Below are 17,111 nucleotides of genomic sequence, written 5' to 3'. Positions count from 1 at the left end.
GATCTCTTGAGCTCCCTGACTGGTCAGCTTGGCGTTGTGTCATGGCTTCAGAACCTAGGGGGTGTGCTGCCAGTGTTTGCTTTCTCTGCCCACCCTGAACTCAGCAGAAAAGATGGGTAGTGGTGGTGCTCAGCTTGTTTTCAAGGGCTCTGGAGCCCAGCAGTGAACAGCAGTGGTACTGACCACTGGGTCTCTGCCCAGGTCCCATGCCAACCATCCATTGAGTTCACTGTGTATGCAGCATGCAACCAGTACTGGATTGGACTGGGGGTGGGATGGGGAGGGGCATGACTGTGCTATTGCATCTCCCCTGGACCTGCCCATGCACTTGGTAAAGAGATAAGGTGAGAAATACTTTAATTGGGCCAAAGGTATGTTCCCCCCAGTCATTGTTCCTTGAATTATTTCATCAAGTATGTGCTATAATTTTTAGCCTGAAATGGAGCCTGGGGTTCCAGCCTGAGGACTGCTTTTCAATAACTATGGCCTTGTCTTCATTCCCCTATGAAAGCATCCATTAGGGCACTGTTTTCCCCAAGATCTGACAATATCTTGCAAGTAGCATATTGTATACATCTGAGGAAGATGATGATGTAACTGAAGAATGGACTGACCATGCTCTCCGAAAATCAGGCCTTTTCTAGTTCTCATGTTGTTACCAAGATAGCTAGTCACTTCTCAAAATTGAAATCTTTACACCGGAACTTCCATGGCCCATGTTGAACCCTCTTCTGTTACTGTTTAAATCTGTTTTGAAATTATATGACTGGTACTGAAGTTAAATAAAGATTAGATTACTTAAAAAAGTGTGTTTGTGCAGCCAGAAAATATGGATTTGGATTCAGTTTATATTATTCAGGAGATCAAACTAGACATTAATAATGATTCCCTCTGACCTTTTAAAACTTAGTATATAACTAAGTTATAGAGAGCATATAACTCAACAACGTGAAAATTCTATCTTATTATTTATAGATAGGGCTGGTGGCACACCTAAGGAAACAGTTTGCTCTAGACTTTCCATTGCAGGGTCCTGTTTTAGTTACTTGCATGGTTAAAGGTTCAAATCTGTAAGGTGAAATTCTCTGGTCTAATTGTTAACTTCCATGTGAATTTTTTTGGAAAAGACCTAGTTAAAAGGCTTTCACTTTTTTGATAACTAGAGTAGGATTTGCAGTTTAAAGAAATTCTAGTGACATTTTTGTAGAAGCTTTTTCTCTTCTGTTTGGACATTGTCAAGAATGTGCTTTTAGCTGTTCCTACCTGTTTAAAAAAATAAGTTTTTATAAATCTTTGAAAAAATTATAATTGATATATATCCAGAGGATGTTCCTGAGGTCAACAGCTAAAATATTGACTTTTCTCACTGAGCCTCTTTTTCCCCTTACAGCTGATTGTGCTGAAACGATCATGCATGTACCATCCCTACGGAGTAACCTGAGCATATGCTATGGCATAATACATCAGTTTATTAGCCTCTTCAGGCAGGCTTATCCCTCACTAGGAAAAGAAACCAGAATATGACTTTACATGGTAGCAACATAAGAGAGAAACTCTTTCAGACAGTATTGACACAATAAAGAGAGAAAAGAACTGTTGGGGGTTAGGGGGAGTGGGAATGGTACAGATTTGGTCAAGAAAGGAGGGGACCCAATTTAGAACATGAACGTGCATAATGGGAACATGAAAGACTAAGACCCCTTCTACACATGCAGGTAAAGACATGATTGGATCTAATTCATGATCCACACAATCGTGTCTCCTGCCATGCCACATTAAATACATATTAAAGCTTCATAGTTTCCATAAACATTCTAAATATTTAGAAGATGGCTTTCGTACCTTCCAAACAACTTTTTCATATGCTTCCAAGGATAATTGTGGGCTTCTTTAGGTGGCTTGGCCTCATATCTTTTAAGAAGTAATGGGAATGGGTTTTTTTTTTGTTTCTAACTGAAATTAGAATTTATTCTACTGGAAACTTAGCTGTGACGGAGTAAGGGAAGACTTAAAGAGTTTTGTAAGGTAGAAAAAGTCTGAAAACTTGTCAAGTCTTGGCTATTCTTTCATGGTTTTTGTATACCAGCTGTGAATCTCTTGCTTTTGGCTTTTCTTCAGTCAGAGTTATTGGTTTGAGTGTAGAAATGATATTTAATTAAAGTTCTTCTGCTACTTGCCAACTTGGATAATCTGCACAAAAAATTTCATATTTATCTCTTTCTGTATTTGAATTTAAGGCTCATGAGAGAGAGCTATGGAAGTTTCATTTGACAAATTAAAGGTTGAGCGAGTGAGCGTCAAACTTTTTTTTATGGGTTTTTTTTGTTTGTTTGTTTTTTTGTCTATCAAAGGAGATCAATTTTGCTAGTTTGGAATGGTGGCTGACCTGCAGCAGCTCTTTGCGTAGTTAAAAATTCTTAAACATCTTCAGATCAAAAAAAGGATTACCCCTTTCCATGAAAAAACAAATCTAATGCATCACAAAATGTAAATATCAAATGCAAGATGGCAGTTAAATTTTACTTTGTGTTCAGGTCAGTCAAGTATAGTTTTGCTTTCAAGCTGAATGTGTTTTGATGTAAAACTCAACCAATTTTGTTTCCTGCTCTTGTTACCAAGGTGCAACTTTCTAAAGTTACCATCTCTGACCTAATTTATAGTGCTTTCATAATCTTGTTGTCACAGACAGAGAAATAGTCTCTCTGAGTTTCATGCGAGTTCTAGGGGAGGATTTCATCAGCAGTTTTCATTGCATAATTATTCACATTAATTTAAGTAAATAATTGGATTATGATGGATCCATTTACTGTTACTCTTTCTGTCTAGGATATATTTATGTTTATAACAAGGCAACTGAAAGGATTAGAGGATACAAAAAGTCCACAGTTCAACAGATACTTTTATTTACTTGAGGTGAGCTAAACTTCATATTTTCTAATATGACCTTTAAATTGATTTTAATTTTTTTAATTATAATTTTACTGTTTTGTATTCCCCCAATATAGAATATTGCATGGGTCAAATCTTATAACATATGCTTTGAGTTGGAAGACAGCAATGAAATTTTCACACAGTTGTACAGAACACTATTTTCAGTAATAAAGTAAGTACAGCTATCCTGATTTTAATTTTTAATCGTGTTTTGAGTAAACTAATTTTACTTTGTTACTTATGTTTCATGATTGCTGTTGTAAGACAATAATTGCAGTTTTGAGTTGGAGAAAATATATATTTCTAGTTAAATGGTGTACATTTGCCTCATGGATTAGTAGTGGAGGGGGAGGATGAAGAATCAAACTTTATGCTTGATTTTCTGCTGTCACGAAAAGTGGCACATAAAGCATAGAAATTGTAGTTTGGTTTCTAGGAAAAAATTAGGTTCCGTTATTCTTTTCATGATGACTTAAATTATTGGTCATGTTGTTGTTTGTTAGAGGCTATACATCTGTTGTAATAATAACAATGACTACATTTTTATTTCAGCAATGGTCATAATCAAAAAGTACATATGCACATGGTTGATCTCATGAGCTCTATCATTTGTGAAGGAGATACAGTATCTCAAGAGCTTTTGGATACAGTTCTAGTTAATCTAGTGCCTGCACATAAGGTAAGCTTTAATGGCTACTGAAATGTATGGCTGTATGATGTTGATGCTTGATCAAATGTGTGTTCCACACAAACTGTGGCTGAATTATTCCACTATATTTACCTGGATTTCTTTGCTTCCTTCATTCTATTTGAAATAAAACTTTAATAACATTTTATTGCTTTTACTTTCTTCTCCTACACAGACATTGTTTTGTGCTAATTTTTAACTCCAAGGCAGTGTGCACATTTTTTCTTTGGAAGATTTAGTTGGCATTGTGGCCTGTCTGAAATGTAATTTAAGGACACATCATTTTTATGAAAAAGTGAGTGCAGGTAGAATTTTATATAAACAATTTATAGTTTTCTTTGGAAATAAGGCTACTGTTAAATGCTGTTTGATTTAATTTTTTTAAATAACTATACAACTATGCACATAGAATCATAGAAATATTGGGTGGAATGGGACCTCAGGAGATCATCCCTATCTAAACCATCCTAGACAAGTGTACATCTAGTCTATTCTAAACAAAAGTGCATGAACAAGCCACTCATGCAGATACTGGGCACAGTGCCTCAAAACATCAAGAACATCCTAAGTTGTAACAGACAAAGCAAAGTGAAGAAGACATTGTTAATGTTCTACTATTGCAAGGACAGGAAGTAGCTTGTTAAAGTACACTTGAGAGATCCAAGAAAGGAATTGCCAATATGGAAGATTTAAATCTTGTGGACTGGGATGTCAGAAATGAATGAAGTTTTTAAGAGTATGAAGTCAGGCACTTGAGGACCACTCGCAAGGACTTCAGCTATAAAATAGGGGCTCATAGACTTAAATATCTGAGGAACAGAGGGACCTGGGCACACTGATCATAAGCTGCCAGTGCGTGGAGTGAATGTTAGGGAAGGAAAAGTTTTGTAGGCTGAAAACTAGCACTGACCCAAGATCAAATGGTTACAAACTGCTTTTGGTCTTTTTGGCAGTCTGGGCTTCCAGGGTTGCTGCTCTGAGGCAGCTTGCTGTCTGTGAAGCCAGGTAGGTTTGTGTGTGATTTGGGGTGGGGGAGGAAAAATAAATGTTATAAGAGTCTTGTAACCATGTTTTTGCAAAATCTTGAAATTTTTCACAGAACAAGAATCTCAGTAGTAAACACTAAAAAAATACCACCTCTTAGCTTTCATTCATTTTTTGACTATGGAAAAATAATAGAATGACTTCGGTTGCAAAAAACTTGGAGAGACCACAAATCCAAATGCTTTTGCTACTATGGATTCCTATCTGTAGTCTCTGGGTTTATACCCTGTGAATTATGTAGGTGTTTGCACATCTATCAGTGCTTAAGATTACTTAGCACCGTGCATCACCCTTAAAAGAAACTTACACTCTAGCTGAGAATCACTGGTTTTAGGGCCTTTGGTACCTTGCTCCTCTTAGTTATTCGGATCTAGGAAAAAAACTGCGAAGAGAAATAAACTGAGACTGACGGCACTTAAAGCAAGTATACCAATATCACTCATCACTGAGTAACTGGTTCCAAAGAGTTCTAGAGTTTCTTAACCTGGTGCGGAAGGGAGGAGGAAAGGACACACGATAATAACTGTTGAAGTCTGCTGATAGTACAAAGAGTGAAGAAACAGTGACCTATCCTCTTCATTGTTTACTAATGTGGTGATATGGATCACTTGATAAGCAAGATGCAGGCAAACATTGTGTCTTTATGGCTGCTGATAGATGGGGGAGCAAAAAAATCCGGCACTTTACCGGAAAAGGACTCGTGTTAGTTTGACCCAGTTCCCCAGTGTCTGTATACATCTCACATTTCAGCGGGGTTTTTTGGTGCTTTTATCTAGTAGCTGATTCAAACAAAGTGCTTTCGGTTATTTTTTTGATTTTGTTCGTTCAATCAAAACTGTTTGGTGCTTTTATCTAATAGCTGATCGAATCAGCTATTGGATAAAAGTGTTGAGAAGCCCTGCTAAAGTGTGCAGTCTGTACAGATGCTGGGCAAGCTGGGTTAAACTTATGCGATTCCTTCTCTGGGCATGTTCTGTGCTTGGTGTGGGGATGTGCCGAGCTGAAAGTAAAGCACTATTTTTAATTTTTTTTTTTTCCATGCCTGCCAGTGACAAATATGGCCAAAAGTTAAGTCATGCATCAAAGAACAAAGAGTTAGGCCATACTCATGGGATGGGTGGCTGCTGTGGAAGCAGTGACTCTGAAGGATTTAGGAGGCGGGGGATGATTATGGATAGTCAAGTGAAGTAAATTCCCAGTGCAGTATTTTAGGCTAAGGGGCTAATCCAGTACTTGAATATTGGATTAGGAACAGAGAGGTTCATCATTTCTCATAAAATTAAAGAGATTGAACTTCCTGAATCTTTTGGTAACTGTGGGGCTGTTTGGTTTGTCTATATAAATGCTTATATGAAGAATTAGAAATGTGATAAGATATTCTCAGTTTAGCAGATGGCTGTCTTTTTAAGATCCAGTGAACAGAATTTCAAGTTAGACCAATTCAGATTAGAAGTAAAATGCAAATCTTAACAATAAAGATTAACCATTGGACCAATTTACAGAGTTACAGTGAGTTCTCCATCTCTGGAAATTTTAAAATCAAGAGTGGATTTTTCCTATAAGAAATGACCAAAACAGGAATTCTGGGAAGTCTTATAGGCTGCATGCCACATAAGTTAGAAGAATATAGTTATAAGAATACCATATTTACCTGATTTCAAGGCAACTCTGAATTTAAGAAGGTCCCCTAAATAGGTTCTATACATGGAAAATGTATAAATTTGTTATAATTTTTATGCATAGAATCCTATTATTCTGGGGGTTATCTTAAGTTTGTCAACTTTTACAGCAGGAGCAGGGAAAGCAGGGGCAGAAGGAGCAAGCAGTGGAGTCAAGCAGCTTGAGCCCTGCCCCTGCACATCTTGCTCCCTTGCTACTACCCTCCCTCCATGCCTACACCCCTTGGCACTTGCCTGCCCCTGTACCCCATGCCTGTGACCTTTGTGGCAGGTTTTCCACAAATTATCCCCATATGCTTCTTGTAGTACAGGTTTCCCTCACCAACTGTGAGGGGTCAGGTTCTGGAAAGTTGCCATGGTTGGCAAAACTGCAGTTGGTGAAACTAAAGGCTTATGCAAAAATGGGGCTAGGGACTTGAATACTGCGTTTGCCTCTTGCCTGGGGGAGGGGAAAGGAAGGGGAGAGCAGGACTGCACCAGCCAGACCCATGCAGCATGCGGCGGCACTTCTCTGCCCCCACCTATCTGAACGGCAGGTGAGGAGATACCCGCACAGCTTCTTTGCTCCCTGCCATGCTGGATCGTAGGGGAGGGAAGCAGGGAGGCAGGGAACAGCAGCCCTGGCCGGGCCGGGTCATGGGACAATCTGAGCCCAGTGGCAGTGGGAGCCGCCCGACCGCAGCCCTGGACGAGCCGCTGAGTTAGGACTGCCCCACGACCCGGTCCAGCCGGGGCTCCGTTCACTGCAGATGAGGGCTGGGCCGAGTCATGGGATGATCTGAACTCGTTGGTAGCAGGAGCTGCCTGCCCGCAGCCCTGGACGAGCTGCCGGGTTCGGATTATCCCACGACCTGGCCCGGTCAGGGCTTCATTCACTGAGAAGCCATGCAGGCATCTGCTTGCCTGCCGTTGCTCGCCCTGCACTGTCCGGCCCAGCTCCCTCCCTACAGGGGCCTCAATCACCCTCTTCCCCCACTTACCTGCTGGAGTTGCTCTGCAGGCTGCTTGGGGCCATGTGCATGTACTGTCCATACATGTGGCACCCCCTGTCTCACTGCCTTCCTTCTGCTCCCTCTGAGCTTCCTGCAGGCTGCAAAATCCACCAATTTCTCTGGTAAAACAAGAGATGCATGTTTTTTTTCCAATTTGTGCCAAAAAACAGCTTGGAAAAAAAACATGCATCTTCGTTGGAGTCGCAGGTACCGCACTTCACAATTTTTCTCCCAGTTTCTTTGTGATTTTTGCATTTTGCCCTTAATCGTGACTTCTAAATGAGTGAGTGGTGAAGATGAGCAATTTGTGAAGAGGACAAGGAAAGTGATGTCCTTGGAAACAAAATTGGAGTTGTTGGATTGTCTAGCACGTGGAGGGAGTGTGGCAAATGTAGGGAGGCATTTTGGTGTGAACGAATCCACTGTGAGAACCATTAAGAAAAGTGAGGCTGCTATTAGGGCTAGTGTTGTGAATGGTACACCGGGAAGTGCTAAAGTGACCTTTATGCCGTGCGATCATAGTTTAGAAAAAATGAACAAGCTCTTAGCATCTGGATTGAAGACCAGACACAGGGGAAAGTGCCTTTGAGAGCAGCTAAGTGATACGTGAGAAGGCAAAGTGAATTCATGACCACATCATCCAGACCTCGAGGGGTGAAGGCACGAGTTAACGCACAAGTTTTCAAGCCAGCGAGGGATGGGTTGAAAACTTTAAGTGGAGACGTGGGCTCCACAGCATGAAGCTTATGGGGAAATTGGTTTCAGCAGACCATGTAGCCACTGCCCAGTACCTGCCTGAGCTGAAGAAGCGGATTGAGGAAAAGGGTCATGAGCCAGAGCAGGTCTTTAACCATGAGATGGGTTTGTTCTGGAAAAGAATGCCTTCCTGAACCTTCCTGTTGAAGGAGGGGAGAGGTCTGCTCCAGGCTTCAAAGCAGCAAAGGACAGGTTAACTCTTCTTTTTTGCTCCAATGGTTCAGGTGACTTTACGGTAAGGCCAGTGCTCCTCTACAGATCACAGAACCCACATGCTCTCAAGAATAAGAACAAAAGCCACCTGCCCATCTTGGAGGTCCAACTGCAAGGTGTTGGTTACTGCCACTGTATTCATGGACTGGTTTAACAACTGTTTTGTCTATGAGGTGGAGTGGTACCTTACATCCAAGTCTTTGACCTTCGAAGTCCTGCTGATATTGGACAACGCTCCTGGCCACCCAGAGACAGTCCAGTTTGCACACCCTAATGTGGAAGTGACGTTTCTCCCACCCAACACAACTTCCCTGCTACAACCAATGGACCAGGGTATAATAGCTACATTCAATATCTATTACATGTGATGCACTTTCAGACGCATCCTAGAGGCAATGGAGAATGACCCAACGCTGATGGTGACGTAGCGTTGAAAAAACTACAATATCTATGACTGCATCACTAACATAAAGGAGTTCCTGGATGAGCTGAAGCAGTCAACTATCAAAGTGTCTTGGGAAAAACTGGAAGGAGGCATTCAATGAGTTGCAAGGACTCCCCACAATAGAGGCTGAGGTATGCTGCATTGTGGAGCTTGTGCAAGACGTGGGAGGTGATGGGTTTGAAAACATATAAGCCAGCGAAGTGGAGGAGCTACTTGAGTCCCATGCAGAGGAATTGACTGAGGAGGACCTGGGTGAGCTTGTCAAATCTGCCTCGAGTGATAATGAGGGTGAAGAGGTAGTGGTAGGGTCAAAGCTAAATCCTGCCAACCTTAAGGTCATTCTAGCAGCCAAGATTCTCTCAGACCTGGTGGTGGAGATGAACACCTTCATGGAAAGAAGCTTGCTGGAAGACCTCATGAAACCATACAAGGAGGTCCAGAAAGATCTTTAAAAGAAAAAGAAGCAGCCATTTATCACTAGTTTCTTTAAACGATCCACTACTCAACAGTTAACCTTTTTTTAACATATTAAAGCAGGAGTTTTCAACCCTTTTTAACAAGTGTACCCCTTCGGTCTCAAAGTTTCAGTTCATATACCCCTTTATATTTTTTCTGGTTTTTTTGTTCTATCTGCAGAGGCCCCCCCACAATGCGGGAGGGCGTGGTGCTGGGAACTGAGCTCCCCACAATGTAGGAGGGAAAGGGGCAGGGGCAGGAACGAATCATTCACCTGAGCGGGCCTGTTGTTCCCTGCCACCTTGCTTCACGACCTGGTGTGGCATGGAGCAGAGAAGCTGCATGGGGATCTCCTCACCTGCCGCTGTTCACCTCGCGTTACCCTGGCGATGCACCTCCTGCATGCAGGGCTGTGCCCCTCAAACTAATGGCAGGCACAGGAAGAGTGTTGCTGGGGTGAGAAGATCCCTGCGTGGCTTCTCTGCTCCCTGCCACGCTGGGTCACAGGGGAGGGAAGCAGGGAACAGCGGCAAGCGGGTCTGCTGTTCCCTGTCACTGTGGGTAGGGCAGCTCCTCGCCACCGTGTGCACCGCCACAGGGCTGGGAGCCACCTCTGGCAGGGGGAGCAGGGGTTGGGGGAAGGAGAGGCATGAGCAGGGCCAGGGGGTTGGTGGGCTGATATGTGGTCACGGGAAACAGTGGTTACTCAAAACTGTATACTGTTGTAGCCAAAATGGTATACAGAATATTAACCGTGGATATTCAAAACTGTGGCTGAGGTCCTGCCTTGGGAGCTGTGAGCCCTGCCCGGTGGGTGGGCAGGCAGGAGAGCCCAGCTCTGCTTTGTGTGGCAGGCGCTGCACCCAGCCGCTCTGCATGGGCCTGCAGTGCTGCAGCCACTGCCCAGGGGTGCGGGGCTCCTGGGTCTGACTCTGGGCAGGGTGGGAGGTGCCGGGGTCAGAATTGGGTTCCTTCCCACCCCTCCCCTGCATCTGGCCACGTGCCATTCCCCCAGCCCTTGGGTTGCGCTGTGCCATGGTGCAGACAGGCAGTGTCAGCTGTTCCCAGGGCCGCTGCAGCAGGTGTTGGGGTGAGTGGGGTCAAGCGGAGCCTCGGGGGGGGGGGGGGGGTTTGGGGTGCAGCACTGCCCAGCAGCTGCAGGTAGCCGGTATCGGCTGCTCCCAGGGCCGCTGCAGGAGGGGATAGGGTGAGGAGTGACAAGCTGCGCCATGCCCTGTGCCCCCTGGGGTTCTGCTTGTTCCCATTCAGCCCAGCCCCTGCTGCAGTGCTCCCAGGAACAGCTGTTGCCAGATGTGGAGGGAACTAAGTCAGTGGGTGTGGGGTGGGGGTGTGTGGCTCTTGCTGTTATGTGCACCCCGGGAGGGCTGGGGGCTGCGCCGGGCTCTTCTGGGGATGCAAGTCCCCCGATCTTCGTGCTGGACGAGAGCAGGCTGTTGCCTACCTTGAGTACTGGGGAAGAGCCTGGTGCCGCTGCCAGCCCTAGCTGGCAACAGCAGCCTGCTCTCATGTTGTATGTAGATCTGGAGGCACATGCCCCCTGGGAAGAGCCTGGTGCGCAGCCCCCCAGCCTGGAGTCCTCCAGGGTGCACATAGCAACAGGAACTGTGCCCCCCTGCCCCACACCGTGACAGTTCCCTCCGCTTTGCTCCCTGCTGCAGTCCTGGGAGTGGCTGACAGCTCTCCTCCTACCCCTTCCCTAGTCCCAGCCTTACTCCCTCCCTCACTGCCATGGGAACATATTATTTTCCCCAATTTAAACCAATTTTCTTCTTTTCTTCCTTTTATCCCGATTTCAACCCAGTTTTTATGTTTGGAAAATAAACCCTGAAAAATTCCCAGATTTTTTTTTTTTAGTAAGAACTGAAAATGCAGAACTCTACCTATGCTTCTTGCCTGATCTGCTGCTTTGCTTTTTACTCCCTGCCCTGTCTGCCACTCTTCTGCCTGGCCCCTCCCTGATCTGCCATGTGCTACACAGAGCTACCTGTGCCACTTATGACATGTATGCTACAGGCTGGTCATCCCTACTCTTAATATTATCATTTACAATGATTATACGATTGGATTTAAAGCGACTATTTGCTGACGTGTGAGCCAAAACATAATCTAGCTAACTTCTATCACTTTGTATTTAAGGTACCAAGAAGCATTAAAAAAAATCCTCAATCCCCATAGTTTGCTATTCTTACTGTGGGTTGGAATTATTTCAGCCAGAATGAGCAAAAACAATAAAACCAGACCAATTGTACTTCATTTCCCTGAGTGTTTGCCAATTTTTTCTGTATCTATCAGCAATGACAGGGTACTACAGGGAATCTGAATGCAAGCACCTATTATCTTCAAACTCTATTCCCCCCTGCCCCCTCCCGGTACATTTGGCAATTTTACAGAATTAAAATCTTATATTGGCTGTTAGTTTATTTTTTATAATTGGAGGTTGTTCTCTCTATCCTTGGAGGTGCCTGATCAAGACTGTTTTGAGGTAGACTCAAAAATGGCAGACAAAAATAGGACAGTTATAGACTCTACTAAACCTTTGCTTCATTGCAGTTATTGTACCCTTAGGTGCAGTTCAGTGTCCTGATCCTTAGTTATCATTATCAGAGTAAAATTGCAGCCCTTACAAGCATTAGGAGGTCAAAATAAAATCTTATTTGGAAGAAATATTTGATCCAGTTGGGCAGTAAATAATTAACTTCATTTATTCTCTTCTCTTTTAGTTAACATAGGAAAGAGAACCAAAACTGATTAAAAAAAAAAATACAACCCCCCCAAAAAAAACAAACAAACAAACAAACAGTATTCAGTTTTCAGGTAGAAAAGAATATATAGAATTTATTCCTGAGTTTATTCTGGTATAGAAAAGATAGCTGGTTATTTTACCCTGCTTTTCTGTTAAGTAGACATCAACAGACAGCTAAAAAAAAGTAAAGAAGGTGCATGAACGCAGACGCTTTTTTAAGGCCCCAAGGATCAAAAAAGCTTTGGAGCTGTGTTGAATTTCAGGGAACTGTAGAAATTGAATGGAAAGATGACCCAGTAAGTTTCTTATCCAGAGATCATTGTTTGTTTCTTGTCAGTGAAAGTAGGATGGTAGAAAGTTTGTCCAAAAAAGTTACAGATTGATTGTTGAAGTGTCCTTTTAAGAATCCTTCTCGATGTTTGTTAAAGCAGTCAGGATTTGTGTTTGGTTTTTTTGAGGTTTTTTGTTGCTATTTCCATATTTGGATATTTTTTCAAGTAGTGTGATGTGGCCCTCATAAATGTAGTCCCATTTCCATTTGATCCAAGATGCTGCTCAGTGCTTCCAGTTTCTCCCTTGTGTAGCTAGAGTAGAGCATCTAGCCTTCCCATGTATATGCAAAGTTTTCTTTAACAGGTTGGTGTTTTCAGGAAGTTTTTATTCTGTGCATGGATAGTGGTCTTACCAATTATGCCAGAGGCCTTAAGATTATGAAGATATGGGGAGTAGTAGACTTTCTCTGTCCTGTTATGATTATAGCTTGTTCCATTTGGGTTATGCAACTTCCTGAACAGAAGGGTAAATAAGTGTACAATTTTTTTCAGGGCCTCCATTAGATGCTGAACAGGCTAGGTTTTCTCCAACTTGTTAGTTCTCATCTTTTAGTTGCTTTTCTGCACCTTGTTGCACAAGCAGCTGGAAGAATCTGTTTTTACAGGAGAAAGAGAAACCTTTTAGATGTGGCATGAGAATATAAGAAATGCCACTTACTGTGTGAGACCATAGGTCCCTCAGGCCCAGTGTCCTGTCTTTCACAATGGCAGATAGCAGGTGGTGATGGGGAGGATAAACAGAGTGTGTCCAGAATCTTCTACGCCTTGCTCCTCTTCCCACTTCACCTTCCAGTATCCAGAGATTTAGGAAGTTCTGATTCAGAGACTGTACCTTACGTGCCATATTCAAAACCTGCTGATGGACCTTTATTCCAAGAGCTGGTTCAATTCCCCTTTTAGCTTGGTTAAGCTTATCAGTGTCCACGGCTTCTTGCTCAAAAAAACTTGTTACCACAAAAAAGAATTTCTTTTTCTTAACTTTTAAACCTATTACCCAAATAGTTTTATTTTATATCCCATCATTCTAGTATTGTAAGGGATAGTAAATAATAAATTCCTTTTTACTTTCTGCACCAGTTAATATTGTATAAACTACTACATTTTTCCTCCAGCATCTATCTGTCTATCTCACTCTTTTTGTTTAAGCTGGTAATACTAGCCCATTTAGTTTCTTCACATGTGGAAACCTCTCTATACTTGTGATCATCCATTTGACCTTTTCTGGTTTTTCTGTATGCTTTTTGAGGGGTAGAGACCAAAACTACACATAGTATTCAATATGTCAACACATCATGGGAAGGTAGGGTTTGGAAGAGACCTCATAAAGGTATCTAGTCCAGCCCCTTGCTCAAGGCAGGATGGTCTCTGACTAAACCATCCTATCCAAGTGTCTCTCCAATCTGTTCTTGAAAATGTCCAAGGACAAAGATTTCACAATTTCTTTAGGCAGCCTCTTCCAGGGCTTGATCACTTTCATAGTCAGAAAATTTTTCCTAGTCTCCAACCTAAATTTCCTGTACTGCAGCTTGAGACCATTGCTCCTATTCCTGTGTCCTATGGCCACCGAGAGAAGCCAATCTCCACCTTCTCTGTAAACTGCCTTTCAGGTATTTGAAGACTGTTAAAAAAAGTTCCTCCTCTGTTTTCTCTTCTCTACCCTAATAATATTAACTTTCAACCTCTCTCATGAATCTTACTTAGCAGGCCCCTAATTGTTTTGTGGCTCTGTATGGTACTCTTTCCAGTCTGTCCACATCCTTCTTGAAGAGTGGCTCAACACGGTACTCAGTACTCCAGGTGAGGCCGCACCAGTGCTGAATAGATAATGGATCATTCCTAATGCTTTATTTGCCTTTTTGACTGCTATTCAACACTGATCTGATGGTTTTTAGCGAAGTATCTGCAATGACTACAGAGTCTTTTTTTTCTGTGTTGTAACAGTTAATGTAGAGTTTATTATCTTGTAAGTTTTGTTCCTCATGTTCAAGCATATGAGTAGAGGGGCAGTGGGGTAGCAGCTGTGCTTGTGAAAGTCATGCTGGTCAAGGGGAGAGCTGGTATGGGAAGGGGGAGAGAAATGTCTTCAGAGACACAGGGGAAGGAATTTCATGCCTATTTCCCTGTCATTGCTTTTTGTTTCCAGGATATGAAGGGATTGCAGCAATTGGAGACCCCAGTCTCTCAGTGATAACATAGGAAAAATAGATAGAGAGAGCAAATAAAGCAGTGACATGCAAAATTTCTTTTAAATTAAAATATTCCAGGTTGCAATAATTATTGCATAATTTTCAATTTTCCCCTCATCTTCCAGCCTTCTGGACAGTTGGCACAAACACTGCCTGAATTCTAGCAATTTGAAAACTATGAATCTTAGACTCTTATAAAAAAGCAACATTTTCAGTGTAAAACAAAAACATTTCTCATCACGTTGCTTATTTACTGCAAGAAGGCATCTTCTGTTTACTCTTGCTTTTAGTTCTCTCTCACTTCTACCACATTTTATGTAGTATTTTACCAGTGCTTGACATTTCGTATACTGAAAAAGAGGTATATCCTCATTCTCCTTGCACCTTTTGTAACATATTTTTTTGAATATTTATAGTAAATAGAAGCCAAAGGTAGATGGTAGCTGGAGGCTATATTCTAGGAGCTGTAGAAATTGTATCTGAGACTGTTTACTTCTAACAACATTAAATTAAGACATTTTGTGTTCCAACAAGTATTAAACCCCCACGTTCACAAATTTAAAGCACATCCTTACCAATCTGTGTCCTAGAGAAAATCCCAAAGTGTTAATTCAAAAGCTAGTGCAGATAATAAGAAATATACCCCGAAGTGTGAGAAAACTGTTAAATACCAAACATATTGCAGATTTTGTCTGATTTGCACTGTTAAACATGCAGTTGAGCTTTAGACAATCAGGGATAAGCTTAACTTCAAAATCTCTGACATTTCATTTTGAGAAACCAGTATCTTTTTTAAAGTGACTTAGTGCTTTAAAAATTCAAGTTGATTGAATTGAGGGTTTTCTTTTTAGAAGTCAAAATGCATCCTTGATTGTTTATCATCCTTACTTTTTGTCTTGTTTAAATATGGACTCTACTCTCTTTGAGGCAGGGAATGACAATCAGCTTTTATGGTTTACTTAATATAGGTAAATGTCTTAAAAGATGATGATGCTCAGGCAAATCTGTTTTCATGTATTTATTTATTTACTTATTGACCCAGAACAAACGAGACCATGAAGTAGTCTCTCAATAAAGAAAGGCATAAACAAACCACATAAAGAATTTTATGCTGTTTGTGATTCTTCCCATGATCTTCTTTGAGCACTGGTTTGATTTCTCCTAAAAATGAAAGAATAGAGTTCTCTCTCTGTTAAGTCTGGTTGTATTGAATATATTTAAAAAATGACTTGGAAATGGGGGTCACTAGTGAGGTGGCTAAGTTTACAGATGACAAAATTATTCAGCAGGCAGACTCAAACAAACAAACAGAAACCCAAGCCAACCACCCCTTCCCTCCCCAAAACCTCTAGAAGAATCTCACAAAATCGAGTGAGTGGCCACCAAATTGCAAATAAAATTCAATGTTTTAACCCAGGGCTGACAATCCACACTAAACCACAGTATCTCTAGGGGAAAAAGGTAGCTGTATATTGGCTCAAACTTGGCGCCCTCAGAAGCAGATGGGGCAGACAGTTAAGCTGAGGAAATTTCCACCCCATCCACCTACTGGGAGGGTTGCTTCAGGGTCTTAGGCCCCTCCACCCTCCTTCAGTTTCTGCTGCCTGACCCAGCCCCAAGGAGCAGGGCAGCACAACATGGCTCACAGTGCCAGGGAATCTGTACCCACTAGGCCTGTATGGCACCAAGCAGACGGAGGAGCCCGTGGCCACGCAGCCAAAGGTGAGGTGAGGCTCGCATTGGGTACAGATTCCCTCGCAATTGTGGGCTATGTTGTGCTGCCACCCTCCTTGGGGCTGGGTTCAGTTAGCAGAAACTGGAGGAGGGAGTGAGGGCTGAGACCCTGGAGCAACCCTGCCAGTGGGCAGCAGCCTGTGGCCACATGTTAACCCTTTGTGTGCTTATGCATATGGCCTGGGTGTATCCATGTGGCCCACGTGTATGCAAGTTGCCCACGGGCTGCCAGCTGGACAGCCCTGCTTTAAATGATTAAAACCGAGAATTTATATTTTCAGATTTCATTTTTTTACAAGTAAAGTTTTCAGTTGAGCACTACTTGTCTATTGGCCTTTTTTACATCAACTGCAAGGTTTTTCTGCAGTAACAGTGTCACCAGTACTGCTGGGAATGTTTAGTTGTTACCAGACATATACTATCCATAGATAGGTACAAGAGGTAAGTGGTGGGAAAAGCAGAAAAAGTCAATTTTTTTTCTACTCACTCAGGTCAGAAAAACACTTTGACTTGGTAACAATGGAAAAGGGATCTGTATTGATAGTCTTAAAGTGCTTCCTTGAAGTCAGCTTGTATCCACCACCCTCTTCTGGTTGTGAAATGCAAAAGCAGTTTTCTTTGCCATCTGGAGAAGTGATTCTCAACCTTATTAGACTCAAGGCATCCCTGAAAAAAGGCCTACCCTTAGTTTCCATCGGATTTAAATATGGAAAAATAATAGACCAAAGCAAGTCAGAATGTTTTTGACACTATGGATTTCTATTTGAAATCCCTGGGTTTATCTTGAAAATCATATGTAGGTGTTTGCATATCTAGTAGTGCTAATATTCTGCAGCATCCTGATGCCCCTTTAAAGGATCTGGTGCAACCCCAGTTGAGAATTGTGGATCT

General features: G+C 42.3%; 1 protein-coding gene across 4 annotated transcripts in view; it reads left to right on the top strand.

Moving 5' to 3' along the window:
* PDS5B (PDS5 cohesin associated factor B) overlaps positions 1–17,111 on the top strand; it is a 169,131-nt gene that overhangs the window by 49,725 nt on the left and 102,295 nt on the right. For all 4 annotated transcript variants that reach the window (XM_019498287.2, XM_019498288.2, XM_019498286.2 and 1 more), the window contains exons 4-6: positions 2,827–2,913; positions 3,006–3,103; positions 3,484–3,610. In XM_019498287.2, coding sequence (XP_019353832.1) covers positions 2,827–2,913; positions 3,006–3,103; positions 3,484–3,610 — 312 coding nt within the window. The remainder of the gene's footprint in view (positions 1–2,826; positions 2,914–3,005; positions 3,104–3,483; positions 3,611–17,111) is intronic.

The sequence above is a fragment of the Alligator mississippiensis genome, chromosome 1 (genome assembly GCF_030867095.1).
Source record: "Alligator mississippiensis isolate rAllMis1 chromosome 1, rAllMis1, whole genome shotgun sequence".
Lineage (NCBI taxonomy): Eukaryota > Metazoa > Chordata > Crocodylia > Alligatoridae > Alligator > Alligator mississippiensis.
This window is presented reverse-complemented; position numbering and strand designations above follow the sequence as displayed.